Raw genomic sequence first — 18,569 nt, 5'->3', positions numbered from 1 at the left:
CTTCCATTTAAAATGTCAAAACACAACTTTTTCAGAAATTTCTTTATTTGTATTTTTAAATTTGTACAGTCCCCCCACGATTATGGATCACTTAAGAAGATGTATGAATTCAAAAAATCATTTCTGACCAATTTTATTGTTTATAAGTAATCTATAAATGTTTTCAGTCACAGAAATATGTAATCTTTCACTTCATTGAGTATTTTTTTCCATGTTTTGTAAATATCCCCAGTAACAAAACTGGTTTTATCAAAGTTTTATAGCGCTGTTTTGATTGTATTTAAGACTATAAAACTTTGATAAAACTAATATTGTTACTAGGGTATTTCTCCGAAAATATATTCATTTCATAACTCACTAAATACACAATTATGGATCACTTTTAAGAGCGGTTTTAATTATGAGACAATTCGCATCATATTATGGATCAGCTTTTGGCAACGAATTCATTCAATAAACCTTATTCAAATGATGTATATTGAAGAAATAACATATTTCAAATCGTATTAAAAATTCTGCGTGGGCTGGCCACATTTCATGTGGCTTTAGAGGTTGCAGTTAGATCGAGGGCCCAGGTCTGTCGCTCCCGAAGGTAGCAAAGAACCATTGTATACGGAACATCATAACAGTTCCCCGCTTTACGTAGCTTTCCTGTCTCTCGTGCCTTAAAAATAATACTTTTCAAAGGCTCAGCACTGTTTAGCTTCCGTTTAGAGCTCAATAGAAGTTTAGAGGGTATTTTAATTGGTGAAAATCGCATTTGAATCGGAGTGATCCATATTTATAGAGAACTATCTTGTCTCGGTCCCTATTATGAAACACTTAGAAAATAACTAGTTTTTACAGAAAAATCGTTATCAACCATCAACATTTTGATGAATCGTGAAGAACTTACCTCGATCTTTGTGTATGAGTTATTTTTGCACGAAAATTAGCGATTATATCACATATGAACCTTATGAATGATGAGCGTGCTACTTACGCTGATTGAGAAAAACGACAAATATTTTGATAGATTCTGGAAGACAATATTTCACGCTTATAAAAAACACATTAATCTAGGAATAAGAACGATGTTTTCTGTGTTCAAAGCTAGCAAATATGGCATATTTTACTGCAATAATGCTACATGCCTTCGAACCGTTAGTTTAATTGAGTTGTATAACCTGATACTCAAAAGTGATCCGTCATCGTGGGAGATCCATAATTGTAGGGAGAGTGTAACTTTTTTTTAAGTTTTTATTTCTTCATGCTCGAACAAACATCAATGTTTAGTTTACATTATGCAGCTTTAAAAAATATATATTTTTTTTAATGAACTTTTGAAATACATAGCTAATTTAAAATTATTATATTCAACTTTACCAAAAACACACCAATCACAACCATTTTCCGCCATGTTCAAAATATTAACATTGTAACATTTTGAAGTTCACACAAAGAACATATGAGCCGTTGCGGAACAGAGTGGTCTATATGCCATCGAGCAAATTTTTCAGGAGGAGCAATTTTCGAAAAATCTCTGAATAAAATTCTGTTCAACGGATTTTTCCGAACAAAATGTTGTAATATAAAGGTTTTGAAGTGGTTGAACATGGGAATACATAAAATTCACAGTTCCCTTACTAACACGCAGAGAATCTTGAGTAAGAATTCCCAGGATACCTTTAACTCGGTGACGGAATCGTGAAAGGAATCGCAAACACGATCCGGAGGATTCCCACTCACGATTCTTGTTCAAGAATCCTAGAGCCATATACAGGACATTCCTGTGGATTCTTTTTTCAGGAATCCTTTTCAAGGACGCTCACGAATCCAATGCGAGGAATCCAAGAGAATCTGTGCGAATCGTATGTGTTCGTCCGGGTTTCTTTGCGAAATATGTGATTATATCTCATAAATAGACCGCTCTGATTTCATATATATATATATATATATATATATATATATATATATATATATATATATATATATATATATATATATATATATATATATATATATATATATATATATATATATATATATATATATATATGAAATCAGAGCGGTCTATTTATGAGATATAATCACATATTTCGCAAAGAAACCCGGACGAACACATACGATTCGCACAGATTCTCTTGGATTCCTCGCATTGGATTCGTGAGCGTCCTTGAAAAGGATTCCTGAAAAAAGAATCCACAGGAATGTCCTGTATATGGCTCTAGGATTCTTGAATAAGAATCGTGAGTGGGAATCCTCCGGATCGTGTTTGCGATTCCTTTCACGATTCCGTCACCGAGTTAAAGGTATCCTGGGAATTCTTACTCAAGATTCTCTGCGTGTTAGTAAGGGAACTGTGAATTTTATGTATTCCCATGTTCAACCACTTCAAAACCTTTATATTACAACATTTTGTTCGGAAAAATCCGTTGAACAGAATTTTATTCAGAGATTTTTCGAAAATTGCTCCTCCTGAAAAATTTGCTCGATGGCACATAGACCACTCTGTTCCGCAACGGCTCATATGTTCTTTGTGTGAACTTCAAAATGTTACAATGTTAATATTTTGAACATGGCGGAAAATGGTTGTGATTGGTGTGTTTTTGGTAAAGTTGAATATAATAATTTTAAATTAGCTATGTATTTCAAAAGTTCATTAAAAAAAATATATATTTTTTAAAGCTGCATAATGTAAACTAAACATTGATGTTTGTTCGAGCATGAAGAAATAAAAACTTAAAAAAAAGTTACACTCTCCCTACAATTATGGATCTCCCACGATGACGGATCACTTTTGAGTATCAGGTTATACAACTCAATTAAACTAACGGTTCGAAGGCATGTAGCATTATTGCAGTAAAATATGCCATATTTGCTAGCTTTGAACACAGAAAACATCGTTCTTATTCCTAGATTAATGTGTTTTTTATAAGCGTAAAATATTGTCTTCCAGAATCTATCAAAATATTTGTCGTTTTTCTCAATCAGCGTAAGTAGCACGCTCATCATTCATAAGGTTCATATGTGATATAATCGCTAATTTTCGTGCAAAAATAACTCATACACAAAGATCGAGGTAAGTTCTTCACGATTCATCAAAATGTTGATGGTTGATAACGATTTTTCTGTAAAAACTAGTTATTTTCTAAGTGTTTCATAATAGGGACCGAGACAAGATAGTTCTCTATAAATATGGATCACTCCGATTCAAATGCGATTTTCACCAATTAAAATACCCTCTAAACTTCTATTGAGCTCTAAACGGAAGCTAAACAGTGCTGAGCCTTTGAAAAGTATTATTTTTAAGGCACGAGAGACAGGAAAGCTACGTAAAGCGGGGAACTGTTATGATGTTCCGTATACAATGGTTCTTTGCTACCTTCGGGAGCGACAGACCTGGGCCCTCGATCTAACTGCAACCTCTAAAGCCACATGAAATGTGGCCAGCCCACGCAGAATTTTTAATACGATTTGAAATATGTTATTTCTTCAATATACATCATTTGAATAAGGTTTATTGAATGAATTCGTTGCCAAAAGCTGATCCATAATATGATGCGAATTGTCTCATAATTAAAACCGCTCTTAAAAGTGATCCATAATTGTGTATTTAGTGAGTTATGAAATGAATATATTTTCGGAGAAATACCCTAGTAACAATATTAGTTTTATCAAAGTTTTATAGTCTTAAATACAATCAAAACAGCGCTATAAAACTTTGATAAAACCAGTTTTGTTACTGGGGATATTTACAAAACATGGAAAAAATACTCAATGAAGTGAAAGATTACATATTTCTGTGACTGAAAACATTTATAGATTACTTATAAACAATAAAATTGGTCAGAAATGATTTTTTGAATTCATACATCTTCTTAAGTGATCCATAATCGTGGGGGGACTGTACAAATTTAAAAATACAAATAAAGAAATTTCTGAAAAAGTTGTGTTTTGACATTTTAAATGGAAGACCAAAACCAACTTTTTCTTTTGTGTTTCAAGTTGAATTCGATATTGTTATCGATTTTGTCATGCAAATATTTTGTTTTAATTTCTTGAAAAGTTCAACAGAAATTACAAAAAAAAAAACTGTTTCCTCTTGAACGGGTTTTCCAAGACACTTTGGTGTACAAAAAACCCTTTAATTTAAAAAATGATAACTTAAGATCATTTTTCTGATTTCCAAGTTACTCTTTTAGATTTTAAAGTCAAATTTTGGTCACTTTCTTCAGGTTTTGAAGTCACTTTTTGGTACCATTTCTCGAAATTTTGATCACTGATCTCACTTATTTTGACTAGCTTGCCCATTTGGAGATGCTAAGAGGCTGAGATGGGATGCTACTTTGATGTATGAGCAAATCAAAATGCTGGAAATGTTGTGAATTTACTTCTGTAAAGTTTCCAGAACTGATGTTAATGCCTAATATGAAATACACTTAAATCGCAATATTTTCTGCTAAACTCAAATAAATTTAAACTTTATGCTGCGAAAAAAAGCAAATCTATGTCACAAGCTTTGTTTCCCGAATAATCAATTCAATCAAAAAATTCTAAGTGTAAAGTTCAGTAGTTTATTGTTCACCCTTAACTTCCCATGGCCCTTTTCAACGATTTAAACAAAAAAAAAATGCGGGAAAAGTGCTTTTTTTTTGTAACTCAGTTAGCGTTTTTGAGAATCGGGAATTTCTTGAGATCATGCGGGAAAAAATCGGGAAAAATGCGGGAACCCGAAAACGTGAACTAAGCGGCCACCTGATAATATAATCACACATTTTTTATCCCGTTGTTTGCAACTCAACTACACGCAAATTTTTTGCTTGTTACTTTAAAAGTAATAAAAGTAATAAAGTAATTCTTTTTTCAGGAATCCTTTTCAAGGACGCTCACGAATCCAATGCGAGGAATCCAAGAGAATCTGTGCGAATCGTATGTGTTCGTCCGGGTTTCTTTGCGAAATATGTGATTATATCTCATAAATAGACCGCTCTGATTTCATATATATATATATATATATATATATATATATATATATATATATATATATATATATATATATATATATATATATATATATATATATATATATATATATATATATATATATATATATATATATATATATATATATATATATATATATATATATATATATATATATATATATATATATATATATATATATATATATATATATATATATATATATATATATATATATATATATATATATATATATATATATATATATATATATATATATATATATGTAGATATATATATATATATATATATATATATATATATATATATATATATATATATATATATATATATATATTCACTGGAATCCTCGAATCGTTTCGGAACACAGTGGTCTATGTACACAAACCTGGTAAATGACAAAGAAAATGACGGTAACTCGTATAAAACGGTGTCACATGTTGTAACGTGTAACATTACATATAACACAACATGTTACATATTACATTATATTTCACATGTTACATTTTTCGTGTTACAATACGCATGACGTGTTACATATCACGTGTGACATACAGAATAAGTGACATGTTACTTATCACATGTAATATTATTATTTTTTTATTTGAATTATGTAACGTAAGATATGTATCTTTTTTTAAATTACAACGTGGATAGATTTGGATTCTAATTGTGTATTTTTCTACTTAAATTTTATTTCTCAAAATGTTCTCTTTAATTATACCTACTCGCCTACTGCAAGTTCAACAGGAGATTTCTCTTGAATTTGATTTTAGTAGCTTGATTGAGGTTGGAAAACTATTCCAGTAGACAATGCCTCTGACAAAGAATGATTGGTATAGTAGGAGGAACTATGCTGAGGTAATTTGAAATTTTTCGAACGTGTGCCCCGCAACGGTCAAAGCTTTTCGGAGAGATAGTTGGGAGCTATATTAAATTTTGCAGTTTTGAGTTATTGATGGTAAACGATGCCAAATACTATAAAATTTCATCTCACAAAGACCCGTTTCAAAATTCACAATATTTCCAGAAAAATAAGTAGATGTGCCTTTATTGCACAAACCTAAAATACCCCTGAAAAAAAGGGAAAATGAGATTGCAGCTTTTATAACTTGCTTATTTCATGCACATGATAAACCCAAACAAGTTCAATAAAAATGGGAAGTCCTGAACTTCAATTTTCTCACGAAAATGAAAAAAGAAATTTTTGACGCAAATTTTCAAACGTATTTTTCTCGGAACTATGAATTTTGAGTTGTGCCAGTATTGAATTCAACTGACGATATGTAATGCATAAGTGTCTAATGAAATCAAAATTATGCATGTTCATAAGTTGTAACTCATGAAATTCTTAAGAGTTTTTCTCTCAGTGTACTTGCTGCTCTATTTTTACACTGTAAAAAATCGACACGTTACTACCAAGTGGATTCCACTTACTTCTGTGCTAATAGATGAAACATTTCATATCTACGTGGAATACACTTGCGTTTCAGTTCACATCACAAAATCAAGTGTCTTACACTTCGGCTTACCATGTCATGCATACCAAAATCAATCATTTTACACTCAGATTCCAATGCTTACACGCGTCAAATGCCAAAACACGTTGAAATACCGTGGATTCCAATCGATATGTGTCGACATAATAGAATGATTAGGCTCGTGTATTGACATTCATATGGTCGGCGTGCGACTAGATCGAACCAAGCGCCATTTTTTTAAAAATTGAGTTTTTAACGCCAGTGGATGTCAAAATTGATAATCTATCTTTCACGAAAAAAAAATGAAATCATTTGAACAGTTTATAATGGTATTATAACATAAACTCTCTGCAGCAGCTTGCAGGAAACATACGGGGTGGTTAAACTTTGATCGCCGCTTACTCGAAAAAATGTTTTTGGCGCTTGGTTCGGTCTGGTCGCAAGCCGACCATATGTAAAAAGCATTAGGGATTAGCGTGCGATTTATTTCCAGTGTACACAGAAATGATGCTGTGTAGGTACAAGCCTGGGAGGGAGAAACGGATACGAAGCTGTGTGAGTGTCAAAATGAACCAGAATGAACTGTCATCGACTGTCAATTTGAACCAAGGAAAAAAAAAGCATTTTTTGCGATGAGTATTGTTATAACTGATACCTTTCAATACTCGAAAAAATATGCATCGCAAACAGTTTTTGCATTCATTGTCATTTCACAAAATATTTTGGTTTGTTTTTACGTAGAATAATAAATTTCATAAGCTTTAAGTAATAATCATGCTAGCGTACTTCAACTATTAAACTTGCGCTTCTCTGGATTTAAGGCTTTGGTTACAATTTCGAACGTAGTTTCACTACGGTCGAACTTAAAACTCCGAAAAAAACTATTATACAACGGCAAATTGAAAAAAACACAGACTCGAAAAATTAGTCTGTAAAATTTGCACATTATTCGCGTTGGAAAAGATTTTGAAGACTGTTCGCACTTATGTGAGCTCTCAAATGTAATTGTCAAAATGTGCGTGATGACAAAAACAAAAATAGTTACACGCTATCAGGAAACGACGCATGTGCGTGTTCTCTGTTTTGAGTGTAGTATTCGTTTCTCCCTCCCAGGTACAAGCTATTTTCTAGTGTGTGGAAACTTTGCTTGTTGGTTTGCTTTGATCGGTTCGCTTCGCGAATATTCTCCTGCTTCTAATTGAAAATTTCAATCCTAATTCTTCGTAAGGCTCAAGTCTCATATCGTGACAACTAAACCGTCTCCTAGAGACTCTGTTTAGGTCACAGAATTGGGTTGTTTAGCTACTCATGGATTTCTGATTTTTGTATATCAGGTGAAAGAGTGTAATTTGCTGAGCAAAACGTGATGTTTTGAAATTTCGTATCATTATCCTTCGATTTTTAAATGAAAAATAAAAATCGCTCCAAATCGCTACAATGACAGTTGGTATATGAACGAACCACATACATAAGACATACGTAACACTCAGGAAGAAATCTTCCAAAAGAGTTAGTGCAAAATGAACTACTCGAATGGTACCACACTCTGAATAAAATCACTGTTTGAGTTGTTTTTGAAGGCAGTGTACCTGCCCAGCCCTGCATTTGTCTCGTTGCTACTCGAAAAATGCTGCATTGATTTTGTAAATAATTTTTGACAGTACCTTATGCGATTTTCTTCGGGGCTCGATAAAATCGAGAAAAAATTGTCGAGCAGTTGGACAGGACGAGGTACGGAGTACTATGGGGCAACGTGTACCAGAAAAAAACGCCAGTTTTACGTACAGAGCTGCCAGATTTTATTTTGAAAAATCTGTATGCACCCGCCAGAGTTGTCAGATTTTATTTTAAAAAATCTGTATGCACCCGTAAAAAATCTGTATTTTTCTGTATTTTGTTCGTTTGTCTACATGTGTTTGGGTTTGGGGTAATTGGGCTAGGAATCCGACCTTAAACCTCGCCTAAAACCGTAAAAAGTTTGGGTAAAATTCCTGATAGAAAACTCAGGTTAATAATCGTGTTATTTTTGTTCCAAAACGTCCAGCAGAAGTCAAACAGAAGTAATAAAAGGTCAGGGGGAGCTCCGTAGCCGCAAGGTTACAGAGTCCGCTTTGGTAAGCGGGTGGTCGTGGGTTCGAATCTTAATAGAGCGTTGGTTGTCGTCAACACAAATACAAAATAAATATTAATAAAAAATCGCCATTGTTACGTATGTCTTATGTACATATGTGCTAGGACCGTATTTCATTGATGGACAGTCTCAGTTCTTTTGAGACTCACCGTTTAATGAAGAAAAATGTAAAGCACTCTCCATCATTGAGTGCCTGGTGGTATTAAGAAAACATTTATGCTCGTCTTCTGTTTTTTTTCGAGATTTCTTTAATGTGAGTCCCTTTCCACTGTTCTGTTCCGGGCAATGAGAGAGAGTCCGCTTTCTTGCTTAGGTGGCACAACGTAAGATAAAATGCGACATCTGCAGCCGAATTCAGAGCACACATTTCACCGAATAGAAGAAAATTTCTTCATATACTACCAATGAAAAAAAAAATTTTTTCTTTGTGGAAAAGTGTGCTTGGAATTCGAAGGCTGGTTTCATATTTTTCTTTTTGTAACGGTCACAATTGGGTAGTTTACCTATATCAGTTTTTATATCGTCTAAGAGATCTGCATCTTCTAAGTAAAACGTGATTTAAAATTTTTTTCTATCGTTGTCCTTCGCTTTTCAACTGAGCCGTTGCAGAACCCGATCAGAAAGAAAAAACAAAAATGTAACAGAAGCTGTTAGTTTGTTACGGGAAAAACCTTAAAATAACAGAAATTATGAGAGAAATGATTCTACTAGTATCAAAAATATATCAAAATTTGTTACTTATGTATCAGCTTTCTAACAAAATAAGATAGTATGTAGAACAATATAATAACAAACATTGTTAGAAACAACAGGTTTTGTTAAAAACGAAAAATTAGTTAGACTCGTTTCAGAACTATTTCATTTCAGGTTTTGTTATTATAACTCATTCAGATTCAATTTTGTTATTAAAATTATATGGAAAAATACAACATTGTATCAAAATATGTTATTTGTATCTCGCGTTGATAGAATTCTGTAATTTTTTAGTTATGCTATTCTGATCGTGAACAGAGTGGTCTAAAGACAATTTTTTGCGAAAATGAGTTTTTTGCATAAACCGCATCTATTCAAGAAGCTGAAGTTGGGAAATTGAGAAAATTTCGAAAAATCGAACTTTAAAGCAGATTTATACCGTGTTGAAATTTCGTCAAAAACAAAATGGCTCTTCTGTTTCGGAACAGAGTGGTCTATGTACATATGGGTGTAATAGTATCATGCAACACGTAACATGTAGCATATTACATGTGATAAGTAACGGGTCACTTGTTTTGTACATGTCACACGGGATACGTAACATGTTACACGTAATGTAACACGAAAAATGTAACATGTGAAATATTATGTAAAATGTAACATGTTGTATTACATGTAATGTTATACGTGACATCATACATGTGACATGCTATAAGTATCATATAACATGTGACCAGGTCCGGATTTAGGCGTTGGGTGGCCCGGGGGAAAATTTGTTTGTGAGACCCTCTTTTCTTACAACATTTAGGGGTAACGTTCTGGAAGGAGATGAGTGAAAAAAAGGTCGCCCCACGACTAGGGAGGCCCTTTGAGTCGGGACGCCCGGGGCATTTGCCCCCTTGGCCCCCCCCCCCTCAAATCTGGGCGTGCATGTGACACAAGCTATTTTTTACGAATTACCGTCATTTCTTTGTCATTTACCAGGTTTGTGTACATAGACCACTCTGTTCCGAAAGATGACACCCCGTTAAGCATACAGACGCGAGGCATACGGACGCGAGGCATAGTACGTTAGGCATAATGGACGGCAGGCATACGGACACGAGGCATATGGACGCGAGGCCGAATGGACGCGAGGCCGAATGGACGCGAGGCCGAACGGATGCGAGGCCGAATGGACGCGAGGCCGAACGGACGCGAGGCCGAATAAACGCTAGGCCGAAAGGACACAAGGCCAAGGGGAAGTGATATGGAATGTGTTATTATCGTCATCATCAACACAGCATTCGAAAACATGTATTTCGCTTCAAAGTGTCATTTGAAAAGCAATACACTCGCGGCCTTCGGCCGACTCGCTGTCCGAGCGAATGCTGTCCTTACTCGCTACCGCTCGTTCGGACTTAACTAAGGGAAGAAAACTCTGTTTGAGTAGACCTAGCAAACCAGTAGATCAGTCGTTTGGGTGCGAGAGGCCGCCGCTTCCGACGGCGGGTCGGCAGCCGGCTCGGACTGCGGAAACCACGGCGGCTTAGTGCCACCCCGTTTCCTTGCCCTCGATTATGCGTCTTCGCCGCATGATTTCAAGAAAGGTATTATACCCAACTTAAACTCTTTAGGAATATAATAACACCTGAACTACATAATTGGATCTCATGCGATCGTACAACATCGCATTCGGCCTCGCGTCCATTCGGCCTCGCGTCCAATCGGCCTCGCGTCCATTCGGCCTCGCGTCCATTCGGCCTCGCGTCCATTCGGCCTCGCGTCCGTTATGCCTTGTGGCAGTATACCTCGTATCCATTATGCCTCACATCCATTATGCCTCGCGTCTGTATGCCTAGCATACTATGCCTAACATCCATATGCCTAGCGTCCATATGCCTCGTGTCCCGTCCCCGTTCCGAAACGATTCGAGGATTCCAGTGAATATATATATGAAGTCAAAGTGGTCTATGTACGTTAGTGAGATAAAATCACTTATTTCGCAAAGAAACTGTTAATTTTATGTATTCCCATGTTAAACCACTTCATAACCTTTATATAAGAACATTTTGTTTGAAAGAATCCGTTGAACAGAATTTTATTCAGAGATTTTTCGAAAATTGCTTCTTCTGGAAAATTTGCTCGTTAGCACATAGACCACTCTGTTCCGCAACGGCTCAAATCACGATTTAAAATTGTTCGAAATCGCTACAATGACAGTATAAAAATCGGAAATCCGTGAATAGCCAGACAACCTAACTTGCGTTTTTTGCAACTATGCAGCGTTCCACATCATTGTTGTCAAATTAATTATTTTTACCAATGTTTGCAAACCAATGACAAAATAATAGATTTTAAACGAATTGTATTTTTACGAGAAAAACAATAATGCGTTATTATTACGTGAATAAATTCACCGACCGCAGAAACGGAAGCTTGGAAATGTGTGTTGCTCTTGCATCGTCATTTAAAACAGCTAAATTATGAGTCTCTACCAAAACTGCGTTACAGTGAGAAAGTCAACTGGTTATATTATCTCTGTAAAAGTTGCGATGATTAAAAACGTCAGATACTCGACAGAACTACAATAAATTACGCCAGTTACTAGATACCTCAGTTACTAAGAAAGAAGATATGGCTGGCTTAGTTAAATTATTAATTGTATCGTGCCGTGTCGAACACATATTTTGTGATCATATATAAAACTAAATTTCTTTAACTTTATTTTGTTGATTATTTTAAAAATAATCAACATGCATGGTTTTTTGCTAAGTCCAAATCTTTAATAACATATGATGACACTAACTAGTTGCGGTAGACTGATAACTGTGATCGGCAAACAAGGGAATTGACATACCAGCGGATTGTAACTTGATAGTTTTTTTTTCTAAAACAAACAAGCAATGAACTGTAAATGATTTAGCTCCGTCTTTTTGAGCATCTTGAAGTTAATTATGGGTTGCTTGCTTATTTTGTACATTACCCTGATTCAAAATTGTTGGATGCTTTTCGATTGAACCCCAGTCTGACTCTAAAGCATAACAAAATAACCAAAAACGTATGATAGAAGCATAGCTGTAGCGGATTGAACATATATGGGGCAGTATACTTTTAATAAAGCACACTTCTATACTTGCTACGCAAAAGTTGTGGAATGGAATACAACCTACAAGTAGACATGTTTTGTCTTGTTATATGTGGTTGGTAGTTAATGTACATCATAAAACATTTCGAGAATAATATCGTCAGGTTTATATAATAACATATGTAGCATTTGTTTTTATTCTAATTGTTAATAAATGTCTCCGGCGATAACTTACTACAAAATCCCACAAGCCGAAAATTGTAAATTGCTGGGATTTTTTATTATAAATTCGAAAGTGAAAAGAAATAACCATATGCAATCTTATCATAGAAAAATTTAATACAACGATTTGACTTCTAATGATCAAAGTACAGACTGTTAATATTTCTCAATTCTTTAAATACTTTAAATTTTTTTTAAACTCAAAGGTAAAAAGTCAAAAACAAACTGTTTCATTAATTTTTTATTCAAAACAACAAACTTTTCGGAATAAGAAGTATGACCTATATCATGCAAAATAACCTATCATCCCACTTCGAGCGTCTGCGATACAAATTAAACCTTGCACATGTATTTGACTTAGGGGCCATCCGCATTCCACGTGGACAGATTTTCAACGATTTTACCCCTCCCCCTCCGTGAACAACTGCCCATATAAATTCTAAAAATTTTATATAGACCGTGTTCATTACACAGACCCCTCCCCTCCGAGGCTGTCCACGTGGAATGTGGATGGCCCCTTAGCAAACTAATTATTCATCACGAGTAGATTTTTTTAGGTTCAAGAGTAACTTTTTAAAATGGCGTATGTGTTTTAGTATACACATTAAATATTTAAAGCATTCTAAGTCAGAAACCTTTAGTTGTATGAAAAAAAAAACGTCTAAAAATAGGATGTTGGGACTATTTCAAATTAGTATAATAATATAATATAATGCAACTGTAGGAATTACTAACACTTTAATATCCTTCGATGTACAAAGCTTTTGGTCAGGCTCAAATTGGTATGAAAAATCGACCAAAAATTTTTAAAACTTTGTAGTAATCTATGACAGCAAGACGATTGGACGGTCAGTTAGTTCGCATGAAATATGGATTGAATGATTTAAACAACATTTCTTATATTGTCGTTTTATTTTGTATTTTTGATATTTGAGTAAAGAAAAGATGAATGGTAGCTTGAATGAATAGTTCTCTAAACAATCACGCACTATCATAACATCCCGATTCTTCAAAGTTTGTCTCATGTAAGTATATTATTGAATATAGTTATAGGTAATATTATTTCACCTTTTCACTAAAATAAGACACAAGGATACAAACTGATCAACTCGTTTCACAAGTTTCTCTAGATTTCATCAATCCGTTGCAATTACTTTTTAAAATATATTTCAAGCGCATAACATTTCTCGAGTTCTTCGAAAAAACTATTTTATAAATCTAAGTTATTCGGATTACGTTTACAACCCAGAGATAACTCCTGAATCATTCATTCAATTTTCTTGATGTCGAAAGTGAATTATGTCAAAATGATCATTCATTTTGATAAAGCAAAAGTTCAATAAATCTACTAGATACAAACTTGATTGTTATAACTCCAAAAACTTAATCATTTTTAAACATCTATAGGCTGCATTTGTTGACTATATATCTTGAATAAACAAAATAAAAAAGAAAATTGATTAAAAAACACCGTGCATCGGCTTATTCTACATGTTTTAATTCGTTGTAGTCTTGACCCAACAACGGCAATAATGTTTTGTCGTTAAAACTTATTGCAAGTGGTTGCATTTGTTTCGGGTGGGTGGTCAAGTCAAGTGTTTGCCGCATATAACTTTTTAAGCAAGTTTTTTATATTATGTCTCAAAATCTCAGTACTATTCGGTTCATATTATTCAGTTTTATTTGAATTAGCCTGTTACCTTTTTAACGTTTTAAAGACGAAAAAACACAAGTATGTACTATAATTTGCTACAATACATTGACCTTCTGTTATGCAATTTTTATAAATAAATTACATATTAAATTACCAATAATCATCATTAAATATGAAATTTGAGAACAATAGGTTCGACATAACGCGAAAATTATTTGGGCACAAAATTCATGCAAAAAAATTACCCGCTAAGCTCAATTTATTAATGCGCACAAGCTCATCGGAAGTATATTTTATAAATAATCGATAGGTAATAGTAGATAAGACTAGATGTTCGACTTGCAATTAAGTTCGCTTAATAACTAAGGTACTGCCCGAAAGATAGCTTCTTTTAACGCACATCAACGGAACATTAATGTTATTAAATTCACCACGCTCACATAAAACAACTCTTGGCCCACAGAAACCACTAATAAACAGTAGGAGATAGTGCAATGCACTTTTCAGCCAGTACCATTAAGAGATATTAGAAAGTTTTAAAGTACGACTTGAAAAGTTACTTTTAGATGCAGAGATATTTCCTTTCAAGTGATCACATTTCCTTGAGCACGAACTTTTTTACCTTAATTCACAGCATGTGATAAACTCGACAGATTATATAACGATAACGAAAGATTTAAATTCGAGACATTGAATAATAGTTATAAAATAATTTACGTTTATTGTGTCTAGTACTGAAAAAAATTCTGTGCTTACGTTGTTGATGTGCTTCTTGGCATACTGTGTGTTGCTTCGAAACTTATCTGTCGGATGTTCTTGGAACGACTGTTTTAATTCTTCATATACCTTATAAATTTCATGTATTTATTGTTTCCAATTACTTCAGTGAAAACTTTTTGGACAAAAAAAAAAACGCGAAAAGAACGAGTCGTAAAGATTCAAGAAACTCAAGATTTCACAAATATCTATGCTGACCCTTAAACGATAACAAATGTTCCTGAATAACCACTATGCATCCGATCACGATCTTATTACAACTGAACTGAGCCTGCCATAGTTTATTTTGAGTTTGTTTCTCTCGCTGATCGACATGAGCGAGCAACAAGAGAATATATGTACAATACATTTACGTTTGGCTAATGAACACCGCGTTTACTTCCAGGCACGAAAAGTACATTGCGTATGCGGGGCAGCATGCATGTATCTAAAAGAATCTCGCATATTTGTATTTGCCGAACTTCAATTTACCGTAAATTGATGCGTGAATGATACATGCAAAGTTACCGCAAATGCCATCATCAATTTGTCTTAAGGGTGTGTAAAAACTGAAAACTCTTAAAGTTTGCTTCATTTTTCTGTCTTTACGTTAAAGTAATATTTGATCTGTATTTGCGCGTTTCTATAGAATAAAATATAGAGAATACTATTTTTTTATATAAACCGACTATGACAATTAAAATGAGTTGGAAAGAGGAAGTTTTCAAATGAAAATAGCTTTCATACAACGGCACGGAGTGTATAACAATTAATGTATTGTAAGATAGCTAAAATTTGTAAAAAACTTATGATATGATAATTGTTATAATTGTAACGATTTTCTTACTACGTGGCATATATTAAGAAAAAAATTCAAGCATAACTTATTTGTAAATTCGTCAAAATAATATTTGAGGACGCAAATAACGTTTATTGTGTCATCTTCCATACGAGATCGAATTTAATCAACAAAGCTTCCGGAAGCAGAATAGATTACTCGTTCGGGGTAGAGATGGTCGGGTTTGATGTTTTCAAACCCTTACCTGACCCGAACCCAATCTTTTTTTTTTCGGTTGAAACCCGAACCCGAGATTTTCTGGGGGTCGATTTTTTATACCAATTTGAGCTTGCCCTAAAGCTTTGAACCTCGAATGGTATTAAAATGTTAGGGATTTTTGCAGTTGCATGATATTCAACATCATTATTTAATAATTATACTTAATTGATATAGTCAGGATTTGTGTTTTTAAATCTAAACCTTACCCGAACCTGACATTTTCATACCCGAATCCGAAAATTCTTTATTTTGGGAATTTTTTTTTTTTTCTTCACATAACATTTATTTGACACGGCACAAATACAATTTAATGTTTAACGGCGCCAATTATATCTGATGACTTAAAAACTGAAGCAAATTTTTTATCCTCGCTGCCGACTACGAGCTGAAATTAAGTCTAACTTAAAACTAGCATGGGATTTCCAATCAGTGTTTTGTTGTTCAATGGTCGTCTGATAATCGTCGAATGGCATGTATGGATTCGTTCTGCTGAGCCACGATGTCGTGAGTTGGGACAGAGGCTCGTAGTCCTTGGGTCCTGGTTCTATTGTGCGGGGTCTGGTTGCTGGTTTTGTGCTTAAGGTTCAAACGTGTTCTTGTCGTTTTGTTGGGTGTAGACGGAGGGGAACGGGACTAGACTGGGGCATGGATGGATTTCAGGAAAACGTATATAAGGGACATGTAGGATAGGTCACGGCTCGCCAAGACATCACGAACAGGAACAGCCGGCTGTCTACCCTCGGCCTGCAGGGAAGCTATCAATTTAGACCTGGCGTCACGGTGTACAGGGCATGACCAAACCACATGCTCTATGTCGTGATAACCTTCACCACAGGCACAGATACCACTTTCCCCGAGCCCAACACGACGGAGGAGCGCGTCAAATCTATAGTGATTGGACATAAGCCGGGACATCACGCAAATGAAATCCCGACCTACATCCAACCCCTTGAACCACGGGTTCGTCGATACTTTGGGGATTATGGAATGTAACCACCTTCCCAATTCCCCTCTGGTCCAAGCATTTTGCCAACTGATGATCGTATTCTGACGTACAAGTGCGAAAAATTCATTAAAGGCAATTGGTCTTTCATAAATATCACCGTTTGTTGCGCCCACCTTAGCCAAAGAGTCCGCTTTTTCATTACCCGGTATCGAGCAGTGAGAAGGGACCCACGCTAAGGTAATCTGAGTAGATTTTTCGGATAAAGCACTCAGATTTTCCCGTATTTTCCCCAGGAAATACGGAGAGTGCTTAACATCTTTCATCGATCGGAGAGCCTCAATGGAACTGAGACTGTCCGTAAAGATGAAATAATGGTCCGTGGGCATTTTTTCGATAATCCCTAGGGTGTACTGAATTGCAGCTAATTCTGCGACGTAAACAGAAGCAGGATTATCGAGCTTATGGGAGACGGTTAAATTGTTATTGAAGATACCGAAGCCAGTGGACCCATCAAGAAGTGATCCGTCAGTGTAGTACATATTGTCGCAGTTGATGTTTCGATATTTATTGGAAAAAATTTTGGGGATCTGCTGCACGCGTAAATGATCCGAGATTCCACGAGTTTCTTCTATCATGGATGTATCGAAAAACACAGTAGAATCAGAAGTATTTGATAAGTCGACACGATTTGGAATATTCGAAGAAGGGTTGATATTTTGGGACATGTGATTGAAATACAATGTCATAAAACGGGTTTGAGAATTAAGTTCGATTAACCTTTCAAAATTTTCAATCACGGGACGGTTCAAGACCTCACATTTGATAAGAATACGAGAAGACAGGCTCCAGAAGCGGGTTTTCAATGGTAGTACTCCAGCTAAGACCTCCAAACTCATCGTATGGGTCGACTGCATGATATTTGTGTACCAAAACCTGAGAAATCGTTTTACCCATTAATTGTGTTTGAAGCTGAGCAGGTTCATGCTTCCTAGAAAAAACTACTATCTCAGTCTTCTCCGGAGAGAATTCGATACCTAGCTGTAAAGCCCAACCAGACAAATTGTCCAAGGTATCTTGCAATGGTCCTTGCAAATCGGCAGCTTTGGCTCCTGTAACAGAGATTACACTGTCGTCTGCAAGTTGTCTTATCGTGCATGAGTTTGCCAGACATTCGTCGATGTCATTTACATAAAAGTTGTAAAGAAGGGGGCTTAAACATGAGCCCTGGGGAAGACCCATGTTGCTAATGCGAAAAGTTGCCAAATCGCCGTGCGTAAAATGCATGTGCTTTTCGGACAGCAAATTGTGCAAAAAACTGTTCAAAATTGGAGAAAATCCTTGTCGGTGAAGTTTACCCGAAAGAATGTCAATAGAAACGGAATCAAAAGCCCCCTTAATGTCCAAGAACGCAGACGCCATTTGTTCTTTGCGAGCATGCGCCAGCTGAATATCTGTTGAAAGCAACGCAAGACAATCATTCGTCCCTTTGGCACGGCGGAAGCCAAATTGAGTATCTGATAGTAGACCATTTGATTCGACCCAGTGGTCTAAACGACGGAGTATCATTTTTTCCATC

At 35.1% G+C, this 18,569-nt stretch overlaps 1 protein-coding gene across 6 annotated transcripts in view; it reads right to left on the bottom strand.

Annotated features, from left to right (window-relative positions):
- Positions 1-18,569, bottom strand: part of LOC129725437 (plasma membrane ascorbate-dependent reductase CYBRD1) — a 150,973-nt gene that overhangs the window by 118,823 nt on the left and 13,581 nt on the right. The window contains exons 1-2 of one of the 6 annotated variants that reach the window (XM_055681289.1): positions 15,210-15,228; positions 14,991-15,126 (exon numbers count right to left, since the gene is read on the bottom strand). The exons of 4 other annotated variants lie outside the window; for them this stretch is intronic. In XM_055681289.1, coding sequence (XP_055537264.1) covers positions 14,991-15,013 — 23 coding nt within the window. In that variant the 5' untranslated portion in view covers positions 15,014-15,126; positions 15,210-15,228. Of the gene's footprint in view, positions 1-14,990; positions 15,274-18,569 lie in introns of those variants that run through there. One more of the 6 variants, XM_055681288.1, reaches the window with a different exon arrangement.

The sequence above is a fragment of the Wyeomyia smithii genome, chromosome 2, assembly GCF_029784165.1.
Source record: "Wyeomyia smithii strain HCP4-BCI-WySm-NY-G18 chromosome 2, ASM2978416v1, whole genome shotgun sequence".
NCBI classification, from domain to species: domain Eukaryota; kingdom Metazoa; phylum Arthropoda; class Insecta; order Diptera; family Culicidae; genus Wyeomyia; species Wyeomyia smithii.
The sequence above is the reverse complement of the archived record's forward strand: the minus strand, read 5'-3'. Positions and strand labels throughout refer to the sequence as shown.